The sequence below is a fragment of the Mobula birostris genome, chromosome 2 (assembly GCF_030028105.1).
Source record: "Mobula birostris isolate sMobBir1 chromosome 2, sMobBir1.hap1, whole genome shotgun sequence".
In the NCBI taxonomy this organism is placed as follows: domain Eukaryota; kingdom Metazoa; phylum Chordata; class Chondrichthyes; order Myliobatiformes; family Myliobatidae; genus Mobula; species Mobula birostris.
In genome coordinates this window covers 104,310,989-104,332,049 of record NC_092371.1, presented here as the reverse complement: position 1 = coordinate 104,332,049, position 21,061 = coordinate 104,310,989, and the positions used below count along the sequence as shown (strand labels likewise).

At 40.3% G+C, this 21,061-nt stretch overlaps 1 protein-coding gene across 2 annotated transcripts in view; it reads left to right on the top strand.

Moving 5' to 3' along the window:
- The window catches only part of eif2b4 (eukaryotic translation initiation factor 2B, subunit 4 delta), a 65,680-nt gene continuing 44,619 nt past the window's right edge, over positions 1-21,061 (top strand). Inside the window, exons 1-2 of one of the 2 annotated variants that reach the window (XM_072245859.1) lie at positions 1-130; positions 4,775-4,806. In XM_072245859.1, the coding sequence (XP_072101960.1) occupies positions 58-130; positions 4,775-4,806 (105 nt within the window). In that variant the 5' untranslated portion in view covers positions 1-57. Of the gene's footprint in view, positions 131-4,085; positions 4,351-4,774; positions 4,807-21,061 lie in introns of those variants that run through there. The other variant, XM_072245853.1, reaches the window with a different exon arrangement.

The following is a 21,061-nucleotide window of genomic DNA, read 5'->3' as shown; positions in this document are numbered from 1 at the left end:
CTCCGCTGTGAATGGGAGAGCCAGTCTGCGCAGGCGCAGCAGTTACCAGCCCGCGCCATGTCTGAGGAAAACGGGACCGTATACGGGCCTTCGGCCACCAATGCCGTATCAAACGCCATGCCTTCACCCGGTAAGGATTTGTTCACTCGTTCTCCTTCGCTAGTTCACGCTGAGGAAATGGTGACTGACCAAACTCCGTTTAGTTCTGCCTCGCTTTTCCAGGCCTCCGGCAGCTGCCGTGAAGCCTCGGGTTGGGAGTGGCGAAGGGCCGCGGACAGGCACCGCTCTCCCGCCCAGCGTCCACCCTGGACCGAATGGTCTGGACCCGCTGCTTGCCCGGGTGAGAATGTCCAGGGATGGTTACACCAGAGACTGCAGATAACTGGAAATCCGTAGCAACAGCACGCTCGCACACACAGCATGCTGAAGGCGCTGAGCAGGTCAGGGAGCATATGTAGAGAGAATGAAAAGTTTTAGGCTGAGACCTTTCAATCAGGATATAGTTAGTAAGTTTGCTAATACTTAGATGGTATCATAAACAAGAGAAAATCTGCAGATGCTGGAAATCCAAGCAACACACACAAAATGCTGGAGGAACTCAGCAGGCCAGGCAGCATCTATGGAAAAAAGTGCAGTCGACGTTTCGGGCCGGGATCCTTCATCAGGATAGGTGGTTTAGTGGGCAGGGGAGAAGGTGATCATTAATTAAAGGGTGATTTTGATGAGCTGACTATGTGGTCCAAGGTGGCGAATGCAGTTTAATTCGGATAAGTGTGAGATGCTGCAGTTTGGAATGGGAATTGGGATTATTGTCAAGTACTGAGCTACAGTGAAAATCCTCACTTGCTGAGATGCAATGAAAAGTTTGATTTAGGACATAAGAGTTTTTATGGATGCTGGACATCTGATGCTGGGTCTAGACCTCTCCATAGATGCTCTCTGACCTGCTGAGTTGCTCCAGCATTCTGTGTATGTTGTTGAAAAGCTTGATTTGATCTGTTGCCAGGGATTACAAATACTGTAATGAACCCAGGTAGCGTAGTGGTTAGTGCAGTGCTATTGCAGCTCGGGGTGTTCCAGTGTTCGGAGTTCAATCTCAGTGCTGACTGTGTGGAGTTTGTATGATCTCTCAGTGAATGAGTGGGTTTCCTCTAGGTGCTTTGGTTTCCTCCCACAGTCCTAAAACATACCAGTTGGTAGGTTAATTGGCCATTGTAAAACTTCCTGTGATTAGGCTAGGGTTAAATCAGTGGGTTACGGGTTTTCAATTTCTCTAGTCATAAGCAGAAGTATTCTGTTAGCTTTCTTGATTACTTGCTATAGCTTTGTGCTTGCTTTCTGTGAATTATATTCTAGATAACCAACTGTCCTTCCATGTAGTCTGCCAGCATTTAGTGCACTTTATAAATTTTTTTAAACTGTTGGAATGGAGCTATATCTATCCGATTGCAGATAACTTTTGTCTTTTTAATCAGTCTTGCTGCTGAGGGGAAGGAGTTCCTCATGGCTGCTTCTCCTTTCACTGGCCAAGGGAAGTATTAATAACTTGTATATATAAGCATGTTTAACACAGACAATGTATTTCAAAGTTCTTTTGGATCATGGAAAAGTACAGCACAGAAACAGGCCCTTCAGCTAATCTAATAAATAAAGGCATCCGTTAGTCTTGCGAGACCATGGATCTGCGCCTGGAAAGTCTTCACTCTCCAAGGTGCAGGCCTGGGCAAGGTTGTATGGGAGAGCAGCAGTTGCCCATGCTACAAGTCTCCCCTCTCCATGATACCAGTGTTGTCCAAGGGAAGGGCATTAGGACCCATACTGCTTGGCACCAGTGTTGTCGCAGAGCAATGTCTGATTAAGTGCCTTGCTCAAGCAGACGTTGCCTCAGCTGGGGCTTGAACTCACAACCTTCAGGTCGCTAGTCCAATGTCTTAACCACTTGGCCACATGCCCACCCAGCTAATCTAGTCCATGCCAAAACCGTTTAAACTGCCTGCTCCCATTAATCTACACTGGGACTACAGCCCTCCAAATCCCTACCATCCATGTACCTGTCCAAAGTTCACTTAAATGTTAAAATCGAGCTTCCATGCACCACTTGAATTGGCAGCTCGTTCCACACACTCACAACTGTCAAGAGTGAAGAAGTTTCCCCTCATGTTCCCCTTAAATGTTTCACCTTTCACCCTTGACCTGCAGTGGAAAAAGCCTGCTTATATTTACCCTATCTATGCCCCTCATAATTTTGTATCCCTCTATCAAATCTCAATCTTCTGCCTTCAAAGGAATAAAGTTCTAACCTATTCAATCTTTCCTTATAACTCAGGTCCTCCAGACCCAGCAACATCCTTGTAAATTTTCACTGTACTCGTTTAGCCTTGTTTATATCTTTCCTGTATGTAAGTGACCAAAACTGCGCACAATGCTCCAAATTAGGCCTCACCAAAGTCTGTACAACTTCAGCATAGCATCCCAACTCCTGTACTCATACTTTGAATTATGAAGGCCAATGTGCTGAAGGCTTTCTTTATGACCCTATCTACTTGGAATAAATTATGGGCCTGTATCTCAGATCTCTTTGTTCTACGACGCTCCTTAGTGCCCTACTGTTCACTGTGTAAGACCTACCCTTTGTTAGACTTACTCCTACCAAAGTGCAACACCTTGCACTTGTCTGTATTAATTTCCTTCTACCATTTTTCAGCCCATTTTTCTGCCCATTTTTCCAGCTGGTCCAGATCCCTCTGTAAGCCATGATAGCCTTCCTTGCTGTCTACTACACCCCCAATCTGCAATGGGATAAAGTGCAAACATGAAAATAAAAGATGTTCCTTAAAAGCAAGGTTAAATAAATGGGTTTTGAGTTGGCGTTTAAAAGTGTCAGCTGAGTCTGTATTCTTGCATTAGTTTTAGGTACTGAGTGCCACAGTTTATGAGAGGAGTTTAAAAAAAAATAAACTTCTGAGAACAGTTTCGTTATAAACTGTGAGGTGTCAGTTCCCTTGTATCAGATTAACGTTGCTTTCATAGAACACACATCTAAGGCATTCTAAAGCACTGTAAAGTTTGCGGTCTTTCTAAAACTTGTATCTCTTTCTGGAATTCCTTGTTTACATTTCCAGCGACAAAAAGCATTATTCATCCTGTGATACGCTGCATAAATGGTGATGAGTTGCCACCCTGAACTGTAGCCAATAAATTTCATTGCATTTTTTTTGGGAGATACAGTGCAGAACAGGGCCTTATGGCCCAGTGAGTCACGCCATACAGTAACCCACCTATTTAACCCTAGCAGAGTTACAGGACAATTTACAATGACCAATTAACCTACTAACAGGTATGTCTTTTGACTGTGGGAGGAATCCAGTGCACCCAGAGGAAATCCACACACTCCTGGGGAAAAGCTACAAACTTTCTTGCTGAAGATGGTGGAATTGAACTCTAACATCCAATGACGCGAGCTGTAGTAGCATCATGTTAACTGCTACACTGCCGTGGCGCCTTCTGGATTGGTAAACTACTTCAGAGAGCAGTAAAGCATCTGAAACCATAGTGCTGATTTGCTGTTGCTGTTAAAAGGAAGACTTCCATATACGTCGAGAACCTTTCACAGTTGGTTATCAAAAAAAAACACTTCATAGCTAGTTAAATATTTCTCAAATGAAATCACTCTTGTAATGGAAGTAACACAGCCAGTTAGTATGTAGGACGTGTTGCATATAACAATGACAGATAATCTAATTTTGTGATGTGGAGTTGAAAGATGAATAATGGGTGGGGACTGGGCATAACCTTCTCTCCTTCAGCCCCCACAAACATAGTTGGTGGACTGATCGTTGGGTGTGTAGAGGAGTGTGGGGCAAAGAGGCAAATAGAATTCAGAGAATTGCTATCTAACACTGAGATAGATGAAGTAGTAAGTAGTTAGTTATCAAATAGAGTAAAGGAACAGATGTGTAATGGTGCAATTCCACAGATTCCTGAGTGGTTATGAATGCTGCGAATACTGGAAGACACAGGAAATGAGTAGAGACATTAGGCTGGAATTGTATAAAACACCACCAAAAAACTGCTTGATTCTTAGCACAACAGGACAGAAATCATCTCCATTCCATGTCTACCACATGATATTGTTTTGACCACTTCAGCCTTCAGGGATCCGAATGCATTGTGGCCTGGGATCCAGCAAAGCTCTTATTGCTGTAATCACCTTAGATGTAATATTGCAAATCAGCCCCCAACAAGCTCTCCGCAGATCAGCTGAACAACGGGGGAACACTTCAACTTCCTATTCTAACTACAAAACCAGTCCTTTGTTTGGGGCAAGGGTTGGTTGTGTTCTTAGAAACGGTGTGTGTGTTGCAACTTTTTTTTCTGTATTATAAAGGCCAGGTATTGACCCATGCATTGAATGGGGGTGAATTTTATATCTCAGATTTTCTGGTAGTGATTTGTGTACGAGTGACTCTCAGTTACCCAAATGGCCGTAATGCATAGGTTACTTGTATTTAATATTTCAATTTGCCTGCTGCCAAGAAGCAAAATAAAGTAATCAAATGTGATGTACCTTTTCTTTTCCAAAGGTCAGTTATTCTTAATCAAATTGCTGCTTTTTCTGGATTGGAATTTGTTTGGTGTTTGAGAATTGACAAAATAAGACCCAAAAAAAAAGCACGACACTTAAAGCACAGACCATTTTGAAAGGACGTTTATATGTTTAAAATGTATATTGTTACATAGTAATGAATATTTTCTCTGCTTTTGTGTATTTTAGATGAAGAGAATAAGAGCGTCCAGCAACAAAAGGTAGGTTCTTTAAATGACCATTGTAGAAATCTGTTAGAAATAGAAAATAGAGAACTTTGAGTTGGTGGCGAGCTGTATGAACAATAATTTATAGGGAAAGGTTGAATAGGTTAGGACTTTATCCCCAAGAGTGTACAGTAGAAGATTTGACAGAAGTATACAAAATGATGAGGGGTACAGATAAGTAAATGCAAGCAGGGTTTTTTCACTGAGGTCGGGCGAGATTACAACTGGAGGTCATTGGTTAAGGGTAACAGGTGAAATGCTTAAGGGGAACATGAGGGGGAACTTCTTCACTCAGAGGGTGGTGAATGTGGAACGAGCTGCCGGCACAAGTGGTGAATGCGGATTCAGTTTCAGCATTTAAGAGAAATTTGGACAGGTACATGGATGGGAGGGGTATGGAAGACTGTGGTCTGAGTGCAGGTTGATGGGACTGGGCAGATTAATGGTTGGGTATGGACTCTGTGGGTTGAAGGGCTTGTTTCTATGCTGTGGTAATACGGAAAGATAAGCAGGAAGGCAAAGGAGGTGGGGTGGCGCTCTGAGATCAGGGCGATTGTGAGAGACGAAATAACATCTACGGAGCAGAATGTTGAGTCCATCTGGGTAGAGATTAAGAATAGTAAAGGGAAAAAAATCACTGGTGGGAGTTGTCTATAGGCCACCTAATAAAAATATTGCAGTGGCAGAGGCGATTAACCAAGAAGTAACTTGAGGCTTGTGAGAATGGAACGGCAGTTGTCATGGGGGATTTTAATTTCCACATAGTTTGGGTGAATCAGGTTGGTCAAGGAAGTCTTGAGGACTTCATAGAATGCATCCATGATGGCTTTCTTGAGCAGCATGTTAGTGAACCTACAAGGGAAAATGCTATCTTAGATCTAGTCCTGTGTAATGAGACAGGTAAGATTAACAATCTTGTAGTCAGGGATCCTCTTGGAAAGAGTGATCATAGTATGATTGAATTTCGCCTACAGGTGGAGGAGGAAATAGTTGGATCTAAAACTACTTTATTATGCTTGAACAAGGGAGACTATAACAGGATGAGGGAGGAGTTGGCTAATGTGGATTGGGAGCACAGGCAATTTGGTAGGACAGTTGAGGAACAGTGGAAGACTTTCAAAGAGATTTTTCACACTGCTCAGCAAAAGTAAGGACAGTAAGTGTGGGGAGATCCAGCCTTGTATAACTAAGGAAATAAAAGATAGTGTCAAATTAAAAGCTCATATGTACTAAGTCGCAAAGAGTACTAGGAGACTGGAGGATTGGGAAATCTTTAAAAAGCAACAAAGAATAACTGAACAAGAAGCAAGGAAAGGGAAGATAGAGTATGAAAGTAAATTAGCACAAAATATAAAAACAGATAGCAAAAGTTTTTATAAATATATAAAGCGGAAGAAGGTGGCTAAAGTCAATGCAGGTCCCTTGGAAGACGAGAATGGGAAATTGATATTGAGTGATAAGGAAATGGCTGAAGCATTGAATGACTATTTTGTCTTCGCAGTGGAGGACATGTCTAATATGCCAAAGAAGGATGTTATGGATGAAATAGGAGGTGAGGACCTTGATAAAATCACTGTCACTAAAGAGATAGTGATGAGCAAACTAGAGGGCCTGAAGGTAGATAAGTCTCCTGGTCCTGATGGGATGCATCCCAGGGTGCTGAGGGAATTGGCGGAGGTTATAGTAGACTGGTTGGTAATCACTTATCAAAACTCTCTAGACTGGGGAGGTCCCGGCGGATTGGAAGACAGCAAATGTCACACCATTTTTTAAAAAGGATGTAGACAAAAGACAGGCAACTATAGGCCAGTTAGCTTAACATCTGTAGTCGGGAAAATGCTTGAAGCTGTCATTAAGGAAGAAATAGCAAAAGATTTGGAAAGGAGTGGTTCCATTAGACAGATGCAGGATGGATTCGGAAAGTGCAGGTCCTGTTTGACAAACTTACTGGAGTTCTTTGAGGACATAATGAGTGCAGTGGATAGGGGGGAACAGGTGGATGTCGTATACTTGGATTTCCAGAAGGCATTTGATAAGGTGCCGCACAAGAGGCTTATAAATAGGATATGGATGCATGGAGTCGGAGGAAGTGTATTGGCATGGATAGTGGATTATTTAACCAAAAGAAGGCAGAGAGTTGGTATAAATGGGTGTTTCTCCGGCTGGCAGTTGGTGGTGAGTGGGGTGCTGCAGGGGTCTGTGCTGGGCCTGCAGTTGTTTACCATTTACATTGATGATTTGGAAGAGGAGACTGAGTGTAGCGTAACAAAATTTGCTGTTGACACTAAACTGAGTGGAAAAACAAGTTGTACAGAGGATGTGGAGAGTCTGCAGAGGGATATAGATAGGTTAAGCGAGTGGGCCAAGGTCTGGCAGATGGAATACAACGTTGGTAAATACAAGATCATCCACTTCGGAAGGGACAATAGAAGAGCCGATTGTCTTTTTTTAATAAATCCTGTTTGATACATATGTATTAATTTTGGTAAGTATTTAGATAATCTACTAGATAAAATTTTTGCTATTATTTTATAATCCGCATTCAACAAAGAAATAGGCCTATATGATGCTGGTTTTAAAGGATCTCTCTCTTTTTGGTAATACTAATAAAATGGCTGTCGAAAAAGATTCTGGAAGTTTATATGTTCTTTCTGCTTGACGTATTAACTCCATAAAAGGAGAAATTAATAAATCTTTAAACTTCTTGTAAAATTCAGGCGGGAAACCATCCTGTCCTGGAGATTTATTACTCTGAAGTGATCCTAAAGCTTCTTCAACCTCTTTTAATGTACAAGCGTTTGTAAAAGGCATATCTAATCCCTTCTGTTCTTTCGAGTTCAATTTTGGGAGAGTTATTTGTGATAAAAATCTTTCTATCTCATTAACATCATTTTGAGATGCGGATTGATATAATTCAGAGTAAAAACTTTTAAATGTTTTAATTTCTAAAGGTTTATAAGTAATTTTATTTGCACTTGTTCTAATTGGATTTATGGTTTTGGAAGCCTGTTCTGTTTTCAACTGCCAGGCCAGAATCTTGTGTGATCTCTCACCTAACTCATAATACCTCTGCTTAGTTCTCATAATTGCTTTTTTCGTTCGAATACGATGATGTAACTCGGTTACTTAGTATAATTGATTTAGCACAAAAGAGGGAGGAAATGAGTGTGGCAGTAGCTTTGGATGCAGAAAAAGCATTTGATAGATTGGAATGGGATTTTTTATTTAAAATACTGGAAAAATATGGGTTAGGAGTACCTTTTATAAACTGGATTAAAACTTTAAATACTAATCCCAACGCTAAAGTAATGTCAAATGGCCAAATTTCAGCACCATTCCAGTTAAAAAGGTCAACTAGACAAGGTTGTCCATGATCACCTGCTTTATTTGTATTGGCAGTAGAACCATTAGCTGAATTAATTAGAACTGATTCAGATATTAAGGGTTTTAGAGTTAATAGGAAGGAATATAAGATTATTTTATTGGCTGATGATATTTTGATCTATTTAACAAACCCATTGCATTCATTGCTAAATTATCTTCTAGATTGGAAGAATATGGGAAAGTATCAGGGTATAAAATAAATTGGGATAAAAGTGAAATTTTACCCCTTACTAAAGGAGACTATAGTCAATGTCGATTAGCAGCTCAATTTAGATGGCCAATATTTAGGTATAAGAGTTGATAATGATATAAAGAATTTATATAAATTAAATTATTTAGCACTATTGAAAAAAATTCAAGAAGATCTTGATAAATGGAAGACGTTACCAATAACATTAGTGGGTAGAGTTAATGCTGTAAAAATGAATATATTTCCTAGATTACAGTATCTATTTCAAACTCTACCAGTACAACTGCTGCAGAGGTTTTTTCAAGAGTTAAATAAATGTGTGAGGAAATTTCTTTGGAAAGGTAAGATGTCAAGAATATCGTTGGAAAAATTGACATGGAAGTTTGATTTAGGAGGGATACAACTTCCAAATTTTAAGAATTATTGTAAAGCAAATCAACTTAAATTTATTGCATCTTTTTTTGACGAACAAAAACCGGCATGGATTAGAATAGAATTAGATAAGATAGGAGAAAATACATCGGAAGATTTTATATATAAATGGGAATCTAAATGGATATGGGAAAAGAAAGAATCTCCTGTATTAAAACATTTGATTGATTTATGGAATAAGATAAATGTTGATGATGAAGTAAAGAAATTTTTATTAGCGAGGAGACCTTTGATTCAAAATAGACTTATTCCTTTTACAATAGATAATCAACTTTTATATAATTGGTATCAAAAAACAATTAGATGTATAGGAGACTGTTATGAAGGAGGTATATTGATGTCATTTGAACAATTAAAGAATAAATATAAAATATCAAATAACACTTCTTTTGTTATTTTCAATTAGGGCTTATTTAAGAGATGAACTGGGTCAAGCAATGTTATTGCCGAAACCTAATGAAATTGAAACTTTAATTCAAAAAGGAAAAATTAAAACAGTTACCTCTTTTATGTATAATCTGATTCAAAAACAGACACTTAAACAAGGAATCCATAAGTCAAGACAAAAATGGGAAACGGATTTGAATATTAATATTGATGAGACAAGTTGATCAAGACTATGTCTCGACAGTATGACAAATACAATAAATGTTTGACTCAGATTAGTACAATATAATTTTTTACATCAATTATATATTACACCGCAAAAAAATAAATAGTTAAATTCAAAGTTATCTGATCAATGTTTTCGGTGTAATCAGGAAATTGGTACTTTCTTACATTCTACTTGGTCTTGTTTCAAAATTCAACCTTTTTGGATAAATTTAGGAGTTTTATTGGAACAAATTATTGGAACAAAACTTCCACATAACCCAATATTATTTTTATTAGGTGACATTGAAGGGATTAAACCGAAACTTAAATCGAATAAATATCAGAAATAATTTATAAAAATTGCATTGGCAGTAGCCAAAAAGGCTGTTACAGTTACTTGAAAATCGGATTCATATTTAAGTATGGATTGTTGGAATAATGAAATCTTTAGCTGTATTCCACTTGAAAAAATTACTTATAATTTAAGGAGTAAATATGATACATTTTTGAGTATTTGGTGCCCTTATTTACAAAAGATAAGATTGTATATATAGGTGCTCTGATGATAAAGATGTTGGTCCTCCGGGGAAAGAATCAAATACATATATTAAATTTATTTTGAATCCCGTGGAGCATGTGGAGACCTTCCAATATCCAGACAGTCTTTCTTTCTTTCTTTTTTTTTTGTCTTTTTTTTTAGGTAGGGGTATGTTATGGGGGGAAGAGTTAAGGGGAGGGGGGGAAGGTAGATATTCTATGTAATTAAATTTGAAAATTGAATAAAAAGTTTTTAAAAGGAATAATAGAAGAGCAGATTATTATTTAAATGGTGAAAGGCTGCAGCATGCTGTTGTGCAGAAGGACTTGGGAGTGCTTGTTCATGAATCACACAAAGTTGGCTTGCAGGTACAACAGGTTATTAAAAAGGTAAATGGAATGTTTGCCTTCATTGCTAGAGGGATTGAATTCAAGATCAGGGAGGCCATGCTGCAACTATACAGCGTACTGGTGAGGCCGCACCTGGAGTACTGTGTGCAGATCTGGTCTCCATACTTGAGGAAGGATATACTGGCTTTGGAGGCAGTGCAGAGGAGGTTCACCAAGTTGATTCCAGGGATGAAGGGGTTAACCTATTGAAGGGGTTAACCTATGAGGAGAGATTGAGTCGCCTGGGACTATACTCTCTGGAATTCAGAAGAATGAGAGGGGATCTTTTAGAAACATACAAAATTTTGAAAGGGATAAATAAGACAGAAGTAGGAAAGTAGTTTCCATTGGTAGGTGAGACTAGAACTAGGGGACATTGCCTCAAGATTCAGGGGAGAAGATTTAGAATGGAGATGAGGAGAAACTGTTTTTCCCAGAGAGTGATGAATATGTGGAATTCTATGCCCAGGGAAGCAGTTGAGGCTTCTTCACTAAATATATTTAAGATACAGTTAGATAGGTTTTTACATAGTATGGGAATTAAGGGTTATGGGGGAAAGGCAAGTAGATGGAGCTGAGTTTACAGACAGATCAGCCATGATCTTATTGAATGCTGGGGCAATCTCGATGGGCCGGATGACCTACTCCTGCTCCTATTTCTTATGTTCTTATGTTGTGTTCTATGACTGTAAGCAGCTGTACCAGGAATGATGGGAGGAAAAGATTGCATGGAGACAACACTAAGAGCAGGAGAAGAAACATTGGCAAAGGATGAGCGACTAGTAGACTAAATTCATTTGGTCTTGATTGATCATAGTGCAGTGAAATGATAGCTGTACTTGGTGTATCTACACTGGACTCTTCTGGGACAATATGGACTAATTTCCTAGCAGACATGAAATTGTGACTTGGGTCAGGAAGTGACTGATCGTGTTTCCCAAGTAGCCCTGAAATGATGTTTGATGCCTTTCACTCTGCTGTGGTGGGATATGGATTCTCAACAACCTGGTGCTGAGAGTTTTAGAAAAATATTTTTAGAAAGGGCAACACTTAGAGATTAGTTTTCTTAAAGCTGCATCTACTAGACATACCAGGCCACTATTATACTTAGTTAAGGAATGCCTACTGTTCCATGCCTAGACTGCATTGTAGTAAGTCAGATCACTTGGCTGTCTTTTCCCCTACCTGCGTACAGGCAGAGGCTAAAGAGTAAAACTTCAGAGATTAGGACAACAAAGAGGTGGTTGCGGAAGGCAGAGGTGCTGTTACGGGATTGCATCGAGTCAGTGGACTCTGTAAACTTATTGATCAGTTGCTGATGATGAAACCTACATCAGGATGCTCTTTATCATCCATGGCTCGGCATTCAATACCAGCATCCCCTCAAAACTAATCAATAAACTCCAAGTGCTTGGTCTCCTTGTGCAATTGGATTCTGGATTTCCTCACTTGCAGACCCCAGTCAGTTTGGATTGACAACAACATCTCCTCCACAGCCTGCAGCAGCACAGGTGCACCACAAAGCTGTGTGCTTTACACTTATGACTGTGTGGCTTAAAGTACAGCTCCAATGCCATAATTTAAGTTTGCTGATGACGCCACTGTCATAGGCCAAATCAAAAGTGGTGATGAATCAGCATATAGGAGGGAGACTGAAAACCTGGCTAAGTGCTGTTGTAACAATAACTTCTTGCTCAATGTCAGCAAGACCTAGGAGCTCATGCTAAACCTGGAAGAAACTAGAGGTCCATGTGCCTGTCTTCATTGGAGGTTCAGAGGTGGATAGGGCTAGCAACTTCAAATTCCTAGGTGTTATTATTTTGGAGGACCTAATGCAATTATAAAGAAAGCACAGCAGCACCTCTACTACCTTAGGAGTTGGTGGAGATTCTGCATGACTTCTAAAACTTTGACAATCCTCTATAGATGTGTGGTGGAGAGTATATTGTCTGGCTGCATCACGGCCTGGTATAGAAACACCAATACCCTTGAATGGAAAATTCCTACAGAAAGTAGTGTATTTGGCCCAGTCCATCACGGGTAAAGCCTTTCCAACCATTGAGCACATTTACGTGAACTGCTTTCGCAGGAAAGCAGCATCCATTATCAGGGACCCCCACCACCCAGGACATTCTCTCTCTTTGCTGCTGCCATCAGGAAGCAGGTAGAAGAGCATCAATACTCATACCACCAGGTTCGGGAACAGTTATTACCCCTTAGTCCCCCAAAGGGGATAACTTCACTTGCCCCATCATTGAAGTGTTCCCACAAATGGACTCACTTTCAAGGACTCTTCAAGTCATGATCTCAATATTAATTGCTTTTTTATTTTTTATTATTATTATTCTTTTTGCATTTGCCCAGTTTGTTGTCTTCTGCAGTCTGGTTGGATGCCCAAGTTGGGTGGTCTTTCATTGATTCTGTTATGGTTATTAATCTATAAACATATTGAGTATGCCCACAAGAAAATGAATCTCAGGGTTGTATATGGTGACATATATCTATTTTGATAATTTATTTTTAAGATTTGAGGTATTTTAATGAATTTCTTGTTACCTGACAACATAATAATACACACTTTAGAATTAGAATTAATCTAACTAAATTATTTCTTTAAAAAGAATAGTATAGCACAGTACTGGGCCTTCACCCCATGTGCTGATCTATATAAACCTATGTCATGATCCCTCCTTACATAGCTCAAAACCCTTCATTTTTCTTTCATCGATTTGCCCAACTAAGAGTTTCTTAAATGTCCCTAGTGTATCAGTCTCTACCACCATTCCTGGCACCCACCACCGTGTGTATTTAAAAAAGAAAAAAAATACAAACAACCTCTGTCATCATCTTAAACTTTACTCAATACACCTTTCACTCAGTCCATCAAGTCTGCTGTACCATTCCATCTTGGCCAATTTATTATCCGTCAGAACCCTATTCTGCCTTCTCCGTGCAACCTTTGATGCCCTGACTAACCAAGAACCTGTCAACCTCTGCTTTAAGTATACTTGATGACTTAGCCTTTTCAGCTGTCCGTGGTAATGAATCCCACAGGTTCACCACCCTCTGGCTGAAGAAATTCCTCCTCACCTCTCTTCTGAATGGGTGTCTCTCTATTCTGAGGCTGTACTCTCTGGTCTTTGACTCATCCACGATTGGAGACATCCGCTCCATCTAGGCCTTTCAATGCTCAATGGGTTTTCGTGAGATTCTGACCCCCCCCCCCCATTCTTCTGAAGTTGAATGAGTACAGGCCTAGAGCCATCAAATGCTCCTCCTACATTAACCCTTTCTTTATCGTGAACCTCTCTGGGTGCTTTCCAATGCTAACACATCTTTTAGATAAGAGGCCCAAAACTGCTCACAATACTTCAAGTGCCAATGCCTTGTAAAGCCTCAACATTACATCCTTGCTCTTATATTCTAGTCTCTCAAAATCAATGCTAGCATTGCATTTGTGTTCCTTATCATTGACTCAACTTGCAAGTTCCCGTTTAGGGAATCCTGCACAAGAACTCTCAAGTCCCTTTGCACCTCTGATTTTTGAATTTTTTCCCCAATTAAAAAAAAATAGTTTACGTCTTTATTCCTTCTACCATAGGACATGACCTTGCACTTCCCTACACTATATTCAATCTAATAACTAACTCAGAACAGGCGCTTCTGGCCCAGTGAGCTGCACTGCCCAGCAACCCATCTATTTAACCCTAGCTTAATCACAGGACAATTTGCAATGGCTAATTACCCTACTAACCAGTACAATCTTGGACTGTGGGAGGAATCCTATGGGGGTCACGTACAAACTCCTTACAAGTGGCATTGGAATTGAACTCCGAACTCTGACGCCCTGTGCTGTAATAGTGTTCCACTGACTGCTACAAAACCACTGCGCCCCATTTTGTGGGTTTTTTAAAATTAATATGTTCTTTATCTTATTGTGTTTTTTTTTGTGCTGTGCTGGATCCGGAGTAACAATTATTTTGTTCTACTTTACACTTTTGTACCAGAAATGACATTAAGCAGACTTGAATTTTGAATCTTCTATTCTACATTTTATGAATATGCAAAAATACTTAAATGTCTGCATTAATTTCAATCATTGCTACCTGTAATACTACCTTTGCCAACTCAATGCACCTAATTCTAGCAGACACAAAAATAAAACACCACCTTAACAAAGGAATTTTTAAGTATGGAATAACTTATTTAGAAAATAGTTGCTTTTTATCTTGTTAGGTTTGTTTTGTCTGGATGGATAAGATAAGTGTTTTTTTCTGTGTATGGTTATCTTTGATCGTTCTGATCTGTTACTGTATATATGTCATGTGATGTGGCACCTTCAAATTCCTGGATAGTAAGATGAGCAAATTGACTTCATTCAAATTGCTATCAACTGAGGTCTTGTGCTGTCCCAGTTCTAACTTCTAAAAGGTCACAACACTATCCAAAAAGAGAAGTAAATCCGAAGTATATTAGTGTAATCAGCCTGGTCTTGCTGACAACACTGTTGAAATGCAATATTCCACTCTCTTCTGGGGATCTCTAGCCCATGATTACATTTGGGGTGGTCAGAGAACTTCATCCGTTGGTAGTACAGAGGCCTTGTGTAACAGTTCACCCACCTGCCCCGTCTGTGGGTGGGTTTCCATTCTCCATTCTGGTTACCCTATCTCCCTCTCTCTTCTCAGCTGACAATTACCTCCCTCGGGTGCCATTTCTCCTTCCCTTTCTTCCATGGTCCACTGTCCTCTCCTATGAGTTTCCTTCTTATTCAGCCCTTTACCTTTTCCACTTATCCCCTCCCAACTACTCAGTTCATCCCTCCCTGCACCCATCTACGCACTTCCCCTTCACCTGGTCTCATCTGTCTCCTGCCAGCTTGTACTTCTTCCCCTCCCTCCCATCTTCCTATTCGGGCTTCTTCCCCTTCCTTTCCAGTCCTGGTGAAGAGTCTTGGCCCGAAACGTCAACTGCTTATTTCCCTGCAGAGATGTTGCCTGACCTGCTGAGTTCATCCAGCACCTTGTGTGTTGCCTGGGACCCACAAAATCAGAGGGGAAGGAAGTTATCCTTGATCCCGAGGGATTTCCTAAGAAAAATATCTACTCTTTTGTAAACCATTTACTTTACAGTGTCAGGAAATCATTCATGCATTTGTTGTATTCATTGTGGGTGGTCATACAAAATAGGATTTGTGGATCAGCTGGGCTCTCCTACCTATTGTGTACTGTGAAGGTTAATGATTTCAGTATCCTGAGGATAACAGAGATTCTTTGCGGTCTCCTAATGAAAGTATCTCATTTTGTGAATCTCTAATATCCTATACGGTTATCATTGGCCTCCTCCTCTCATCTGGGAGAAGAATATATGGATGCCGATCAGAGGGAATCCCTGGTAGCTGCCAGTTTTCTCTTGCTTCTGCTCTCCAGGTTTTTCATTGTATTACAGGCTCCTGCTCCCTGAGCAGTACCTAATATCATTGATTGGAGAGATTGTGTAGCATGCAGCAGGTAAGGATGAAAGTTGCATGTCTACATTGTGGGTTCCTGCAAAGTGCCCCTAGACCTATGCCGGCAATGGGATCCCGTTTCAGGAGATGTTGGTATGTTCCATTCTGAGGCTCCTGTACCTGTGCTCAGCTGCTGTAGCGGAGACTGCTTTTGTGACTGCTGACATCAGTCCAGAGCCAAGCTGGTGTACCAAGGATCCAACTCACCAATCCCACTCCAGCCTAGGCTGAGGTGCCTCCAAGTTCAAAGTAAATTTTATTATCCAAGTGCATGTATGTCACCATATACAGCCCTGAATTCATGTTCTTGTGGGTATACTCAAATCAATAGAATAACTGTAATAGAATCGTTGAAAGACTACCTAATTTGGGCATTCAGTGCAGAAGACCACAAACAGTGCAAATACAAAAAGAAGACATAATATAAATAAATAAGCAATAAATACCAAGAACATGAGATGAAGAGTCCTTGAGTCCATTGTTTTCAGACACCCTTAGGAGTGTTGCCTTTTGTGCTTCTCAGGAAATTAATTTTCACAATTAGGCAATTCTAAAGATCCCCAACAAGTTGTACTTTTAGGGTAATTTTTCCTTCTACAGCACAGGTTCCCAACCTGAGGTCCACAAACCCCTTGGTTAATGGTAGGGGTCCATGGCATAAAAGAAGTGGGGGAACCCTGGAGAGGCTGTGGATTATTAAAGTGATGTCAGAGTACAGCCAATGGCACGTATTCAGAAAGGGAACCAGTTACGTTTAATATCATTGGCATGTGTCATGAAATATGTTCTTTTGTGGCAGCAGTACTTAATAAAAAAAATTATTAATTGGAGTAATTATATATAAAATTCTTATATATATACATATATATAGCTCTTAAATAAGTAGTGCAAAAAGAGGTTTTGTAGCTTGTTGTTTAGTGCTGAGGCTGTGATAGTGTTGAACACTGAGCTGTAAAAACTAAACAGCACCCTGACAGATATTGCTATCGTCCAGATGGTCCAAGGCTGAGTGAGATTGCATCCACTGTCACCCATTGTGGCGATAGTCAGCAATGTTGGCAAATTCCACTGTACAGAATGGGTTCTGTTCTGCATTTTCCACAGCTAATTGGCATTCCTTTCTTTTGTCTCTGGTACAGTGCATCTCCATTGGATTGCTTCTGCTTAATTTCATTACAGCCACTGGAATTGCTTTTTGGGTCATCTGTTTTCTTGAGACTCCTCTGAAGTATTTTATTTCCTTTCTCATACCATTCATGACTGAAACCTAGTTTATCCTTTTCTTTGCTTCTTGCCACCCGTGCCCTCTTTCAAGCTCTCAGACTGTTTAATATTATAAATTGAGTCCGTTGAAGATATTTTCTCATGTGATTGTGAAAACTGAGCATCTGTAGTACTAACCAGAGCCAAAACCCGATATGGCTCCCTTCTTAGCTAATCTGGCTTTTGACTTTCATACTTGCATGCATATTAAAGTTAAATAGTTAAACATTGTGGGAAGTGAAAATGGGTGTGATTCATTAACTAGATTTATTCACACTTTGGAAATGACTACATTGTGTGGTGACACAACAGCAGCTAGTGGAGCTGTTGCCTCATAGCTCAGAATCTGAATCTATGCCAATCGAAACCTCTGGCCTGGTCTGCATGGAATTTCATATATATCGGGGGTCAGGGGTCCCCAACCTGTTTTGCACCGTGGACTGGTTTAATATTGACAATATTCTTGCGGACGGGGCGGGTGGGGTGTTAATCATGACCGGAATATAGGTGATAAGTCAACTATAAGTCACTTATAAGTGGCTAATACACTCAATTTCGTTTCTAAAAGGGTTTATCTAAAGAATTTAATATTAAACACAGTGTGTATTTTCCTCGCATGAATATAGTGATAAGTCACTTATATAAGTCAATAGCATCATAACATTTTAAGTAACGTTTGGATATTAAACACAGCGCATAGTTTCCCCATATGAACATATAAAATAATTGCAACACACCAATATGGTTGAATCGGTGGGAGCCCTGGGCTTGTTTCCCTGCAACAAAACAGTCCCATCGAGAGGTGATGGGAGACAGCGATACTCGAAGGGGGTTCCTTATGTAATGACCTCGCGTGCGTTCAAGTTCCAAGGTGCAGTTTCATATCGCCAAATCATATCGTTTCCTCGTGGCCCGGTAGCACATGCTTTGCAGCCCGGTGGTTAGGGACCAATTTTATATATATAATATGAAATAGGCTACTGAATAGACCTCCCCTGGGTTCTCTGGTGTCCTTCCGTATCCCAAAGACATGCAGGTCAATATGGTAACCAGCTACTGTAAATTACATTTGGTCTATAGGTGTGTTTTAGAATTTCCGGGGAGTTAATCTGAATGTCGGGAGGATAGTGAGAAGAAACAGTCATGATGGATGTAGATAGAGTAAATGGCTTTTTCCATGAGGTTCGGTGAGAACACAACTAAATGTCATGGGTTAAGGGTGAAAGGAGAAATGTCTAAGGTGAACATGAGGGGGAGCATTGTCACTTAGAGGGTGTTGAAAATGTGGAACAAGCTGCCAGCGGAAGTGGTGGATGCGGGTTGGTTTTAACATTTAAGAGAAATTTGGATCGGTACATGGATGGGAGGGGTATGGAGGGTTATGGACTAGGTCAATGGGACTTGGCAGATTAGTAGTTTGGCAATGACTAGATGGGCAGAAGGGCCTGTTTCTATGCTGTAGTGTTCCATGCCTCTATAATTAGTAGAGGATGGGCTTGCTCTTGATACCAGCATGGACTTGATTGCCCAGAATGTAATACCATTCCTGGCAAACTAGTAACTCACTAACTTTGTTTACTTTAAGGAGAATATGGAGATTGAAATAAAGCACACTATATCCTTTGGGGGGGGGAGGGGAAGGGAAGGTTTCTTTTTCTCATTTAGTCTTCTCAGATGGCTTTTGCACCTCTGTTTGCAGCCTCTTCCATACTCCGAGCTAAACACTAGTGATCCGGAGACGGAATCACGTCCCACATTGGCAGTCACATCTTTTAGGGATGAGTAAAACTCATGGGCAGCACGGTAGCATAGTCGTTGTACAACACTTTACAGTATAGGCCAACCAGGTTCAATTCCCACCCCTGCCTATTAGGAGTTTGGGTGCTCTGGTTTCCTCCCACAGTCTAATGACATACCGGTTGGTAGGTTAATTGGTCAATGTAAATTGTCCCATGATTAGGCTAGGATTAAATTGGTGCATTGCTGGGCAACAAGGCTCGAAGGGTCAGAGGGGCCTACTCTGAGCTCAATCTCAATAAAATCAGAAAAAAAGAAAATATTTATTTTCCTATATCTCTTTTCATCATATAGTTACTGGTGGGGTCAACAATTAATGGCTGTATTACATTATAGTAACATGCCCTTCCAGTTCACCCAATTATACCCATTTGACCACTTAACCTACTAACTTGCAGGTCTTTGGATTGTAGGAGGAAATTGGATCACCCGGAAGAAACTCACACAGTTTCGGGGAGAATGTACAGACTGCTTACTGACAGCGGCAGAATTGAACCCGGGTCGTTGGCACTGTATTAGCATAACTGCTATGCTGCCTATTTCCTTAAATCTTCAATCCTCCTCTCCACTTTTCAAAAAACACCTTTTTTTTTAAAAGCAAATTTTTCATCCTTGCTTTCATAGATTAGAATCCATTTTATATTTTTAGTCTTCAGACAGTTTTAAAAAGAGCTGTTCAAAAGTCTTGGGCACCCTGGATTTTTTTTAAGCAACACACATCAAAGTTGCTGGTGTATGCAGCAGGCCAGGCAGCAACTTTGATGTGTGTTGCTTGAATTTCCAGCATCTGCAGAATTCCTGTTGTCTGGATTTTTTTAATGTGGTTTCAGATGGTATTGCCTCCACAGAGGCCCGATCTCAACATCATCAAGGCTGTCTGGGATTACTTGGTGAGATAGAAGCAAGCAAGACAGCTTGCTTGCAGCAAGTCTGCAGAAGAACTGTGGCCAGTTTTGGAAGATGTTTGGAACAACCTACAAGCCGATTTTCTTATAAATTGCAAGACAATGTACATAAGAGAATTATTGCACTTTTAAAGGCAAAGGGTAGTCACACCAAATATTGATTTGATTTAGTTTTTTACTGCTGGCTGCACTTTATAATATGTTTTTGATATTTAGAAACTTTCCATTTCATTGTTTTGAAAACATGTTCGCTTTACAGAATTTTTTTATACATGTGCCTAAGACTTTTGCACAGTACTGTAAGTGTAACATGTTGGTACTGAGAGTATTCAGTCTGTGGCTTTTCATCTTTGGGCAGGTTTTGGCATACTTTCTCTTCCTACGGCCTACAATAGACCAGTTTTCAAAGGATGTTGACAGGGTGGCAGAAAGAACACAATGGGTTGAATGTGCTTTGTATTTGTGGATAGTGTGCTGAAAGCTTTTTTCCTCCTTTTTGTAAAACGTTTCCGGTTCAGTAAACAGTTTGCTTCACCAGTTGTTTATTCACACACCAGGAATGTACAGTGGGACATTAACAATTTGTGTTCTCAGCTGTTTTAAAAAGGCAACATCCATCATTAAGGACCCCTATTACCCAGGACGTCTTGTTTTTCATTGCTACCATCAGGAAGGAGGTACAGGAGCCTGAAGTCACACACTCAGCAGTTTAGGAACAGCTTCTTTCCCTCTGCCATCCAATTTCTAAATGGACATTGAACCCATGAATACTACCTCACTACTTTTTTAAAATTTTTGTTTTTGTACTAATTTAACTATTTAACATACATAACATAGAAATATAGAAAACCTACAGCACAATACAGGCCCTTCGACCCACAAAGTTGTGCTGAACATGTCCCTACCTTAAAAATTACTAGGGTTACCCATAGCCCTCTATTTTTCTAAGCTCCATATACCTATCCAAAAGTCTCTTAAAAGACCCTATCGTATCAGCCTCCACCACTGTTGCTGGCAGCCCATTCCACGCACTCACCACTCTCTGTGTTTTAAAAAATAAATAAATAAATTACCCCTGACATTGCCTCTCTACCTACTCCCCGGCACCGTAAACCTGTGCCCTCTTGTGGCAACCATTTCAGCCCTGGGAAAAAGCCTCTGCCTATCCACATGACCAATATCTCTCAATATCTTGTACACTTCTATCAGGTCACCTCTCATCCTCCCTCGCTCCAAGGAGAAAAGGCC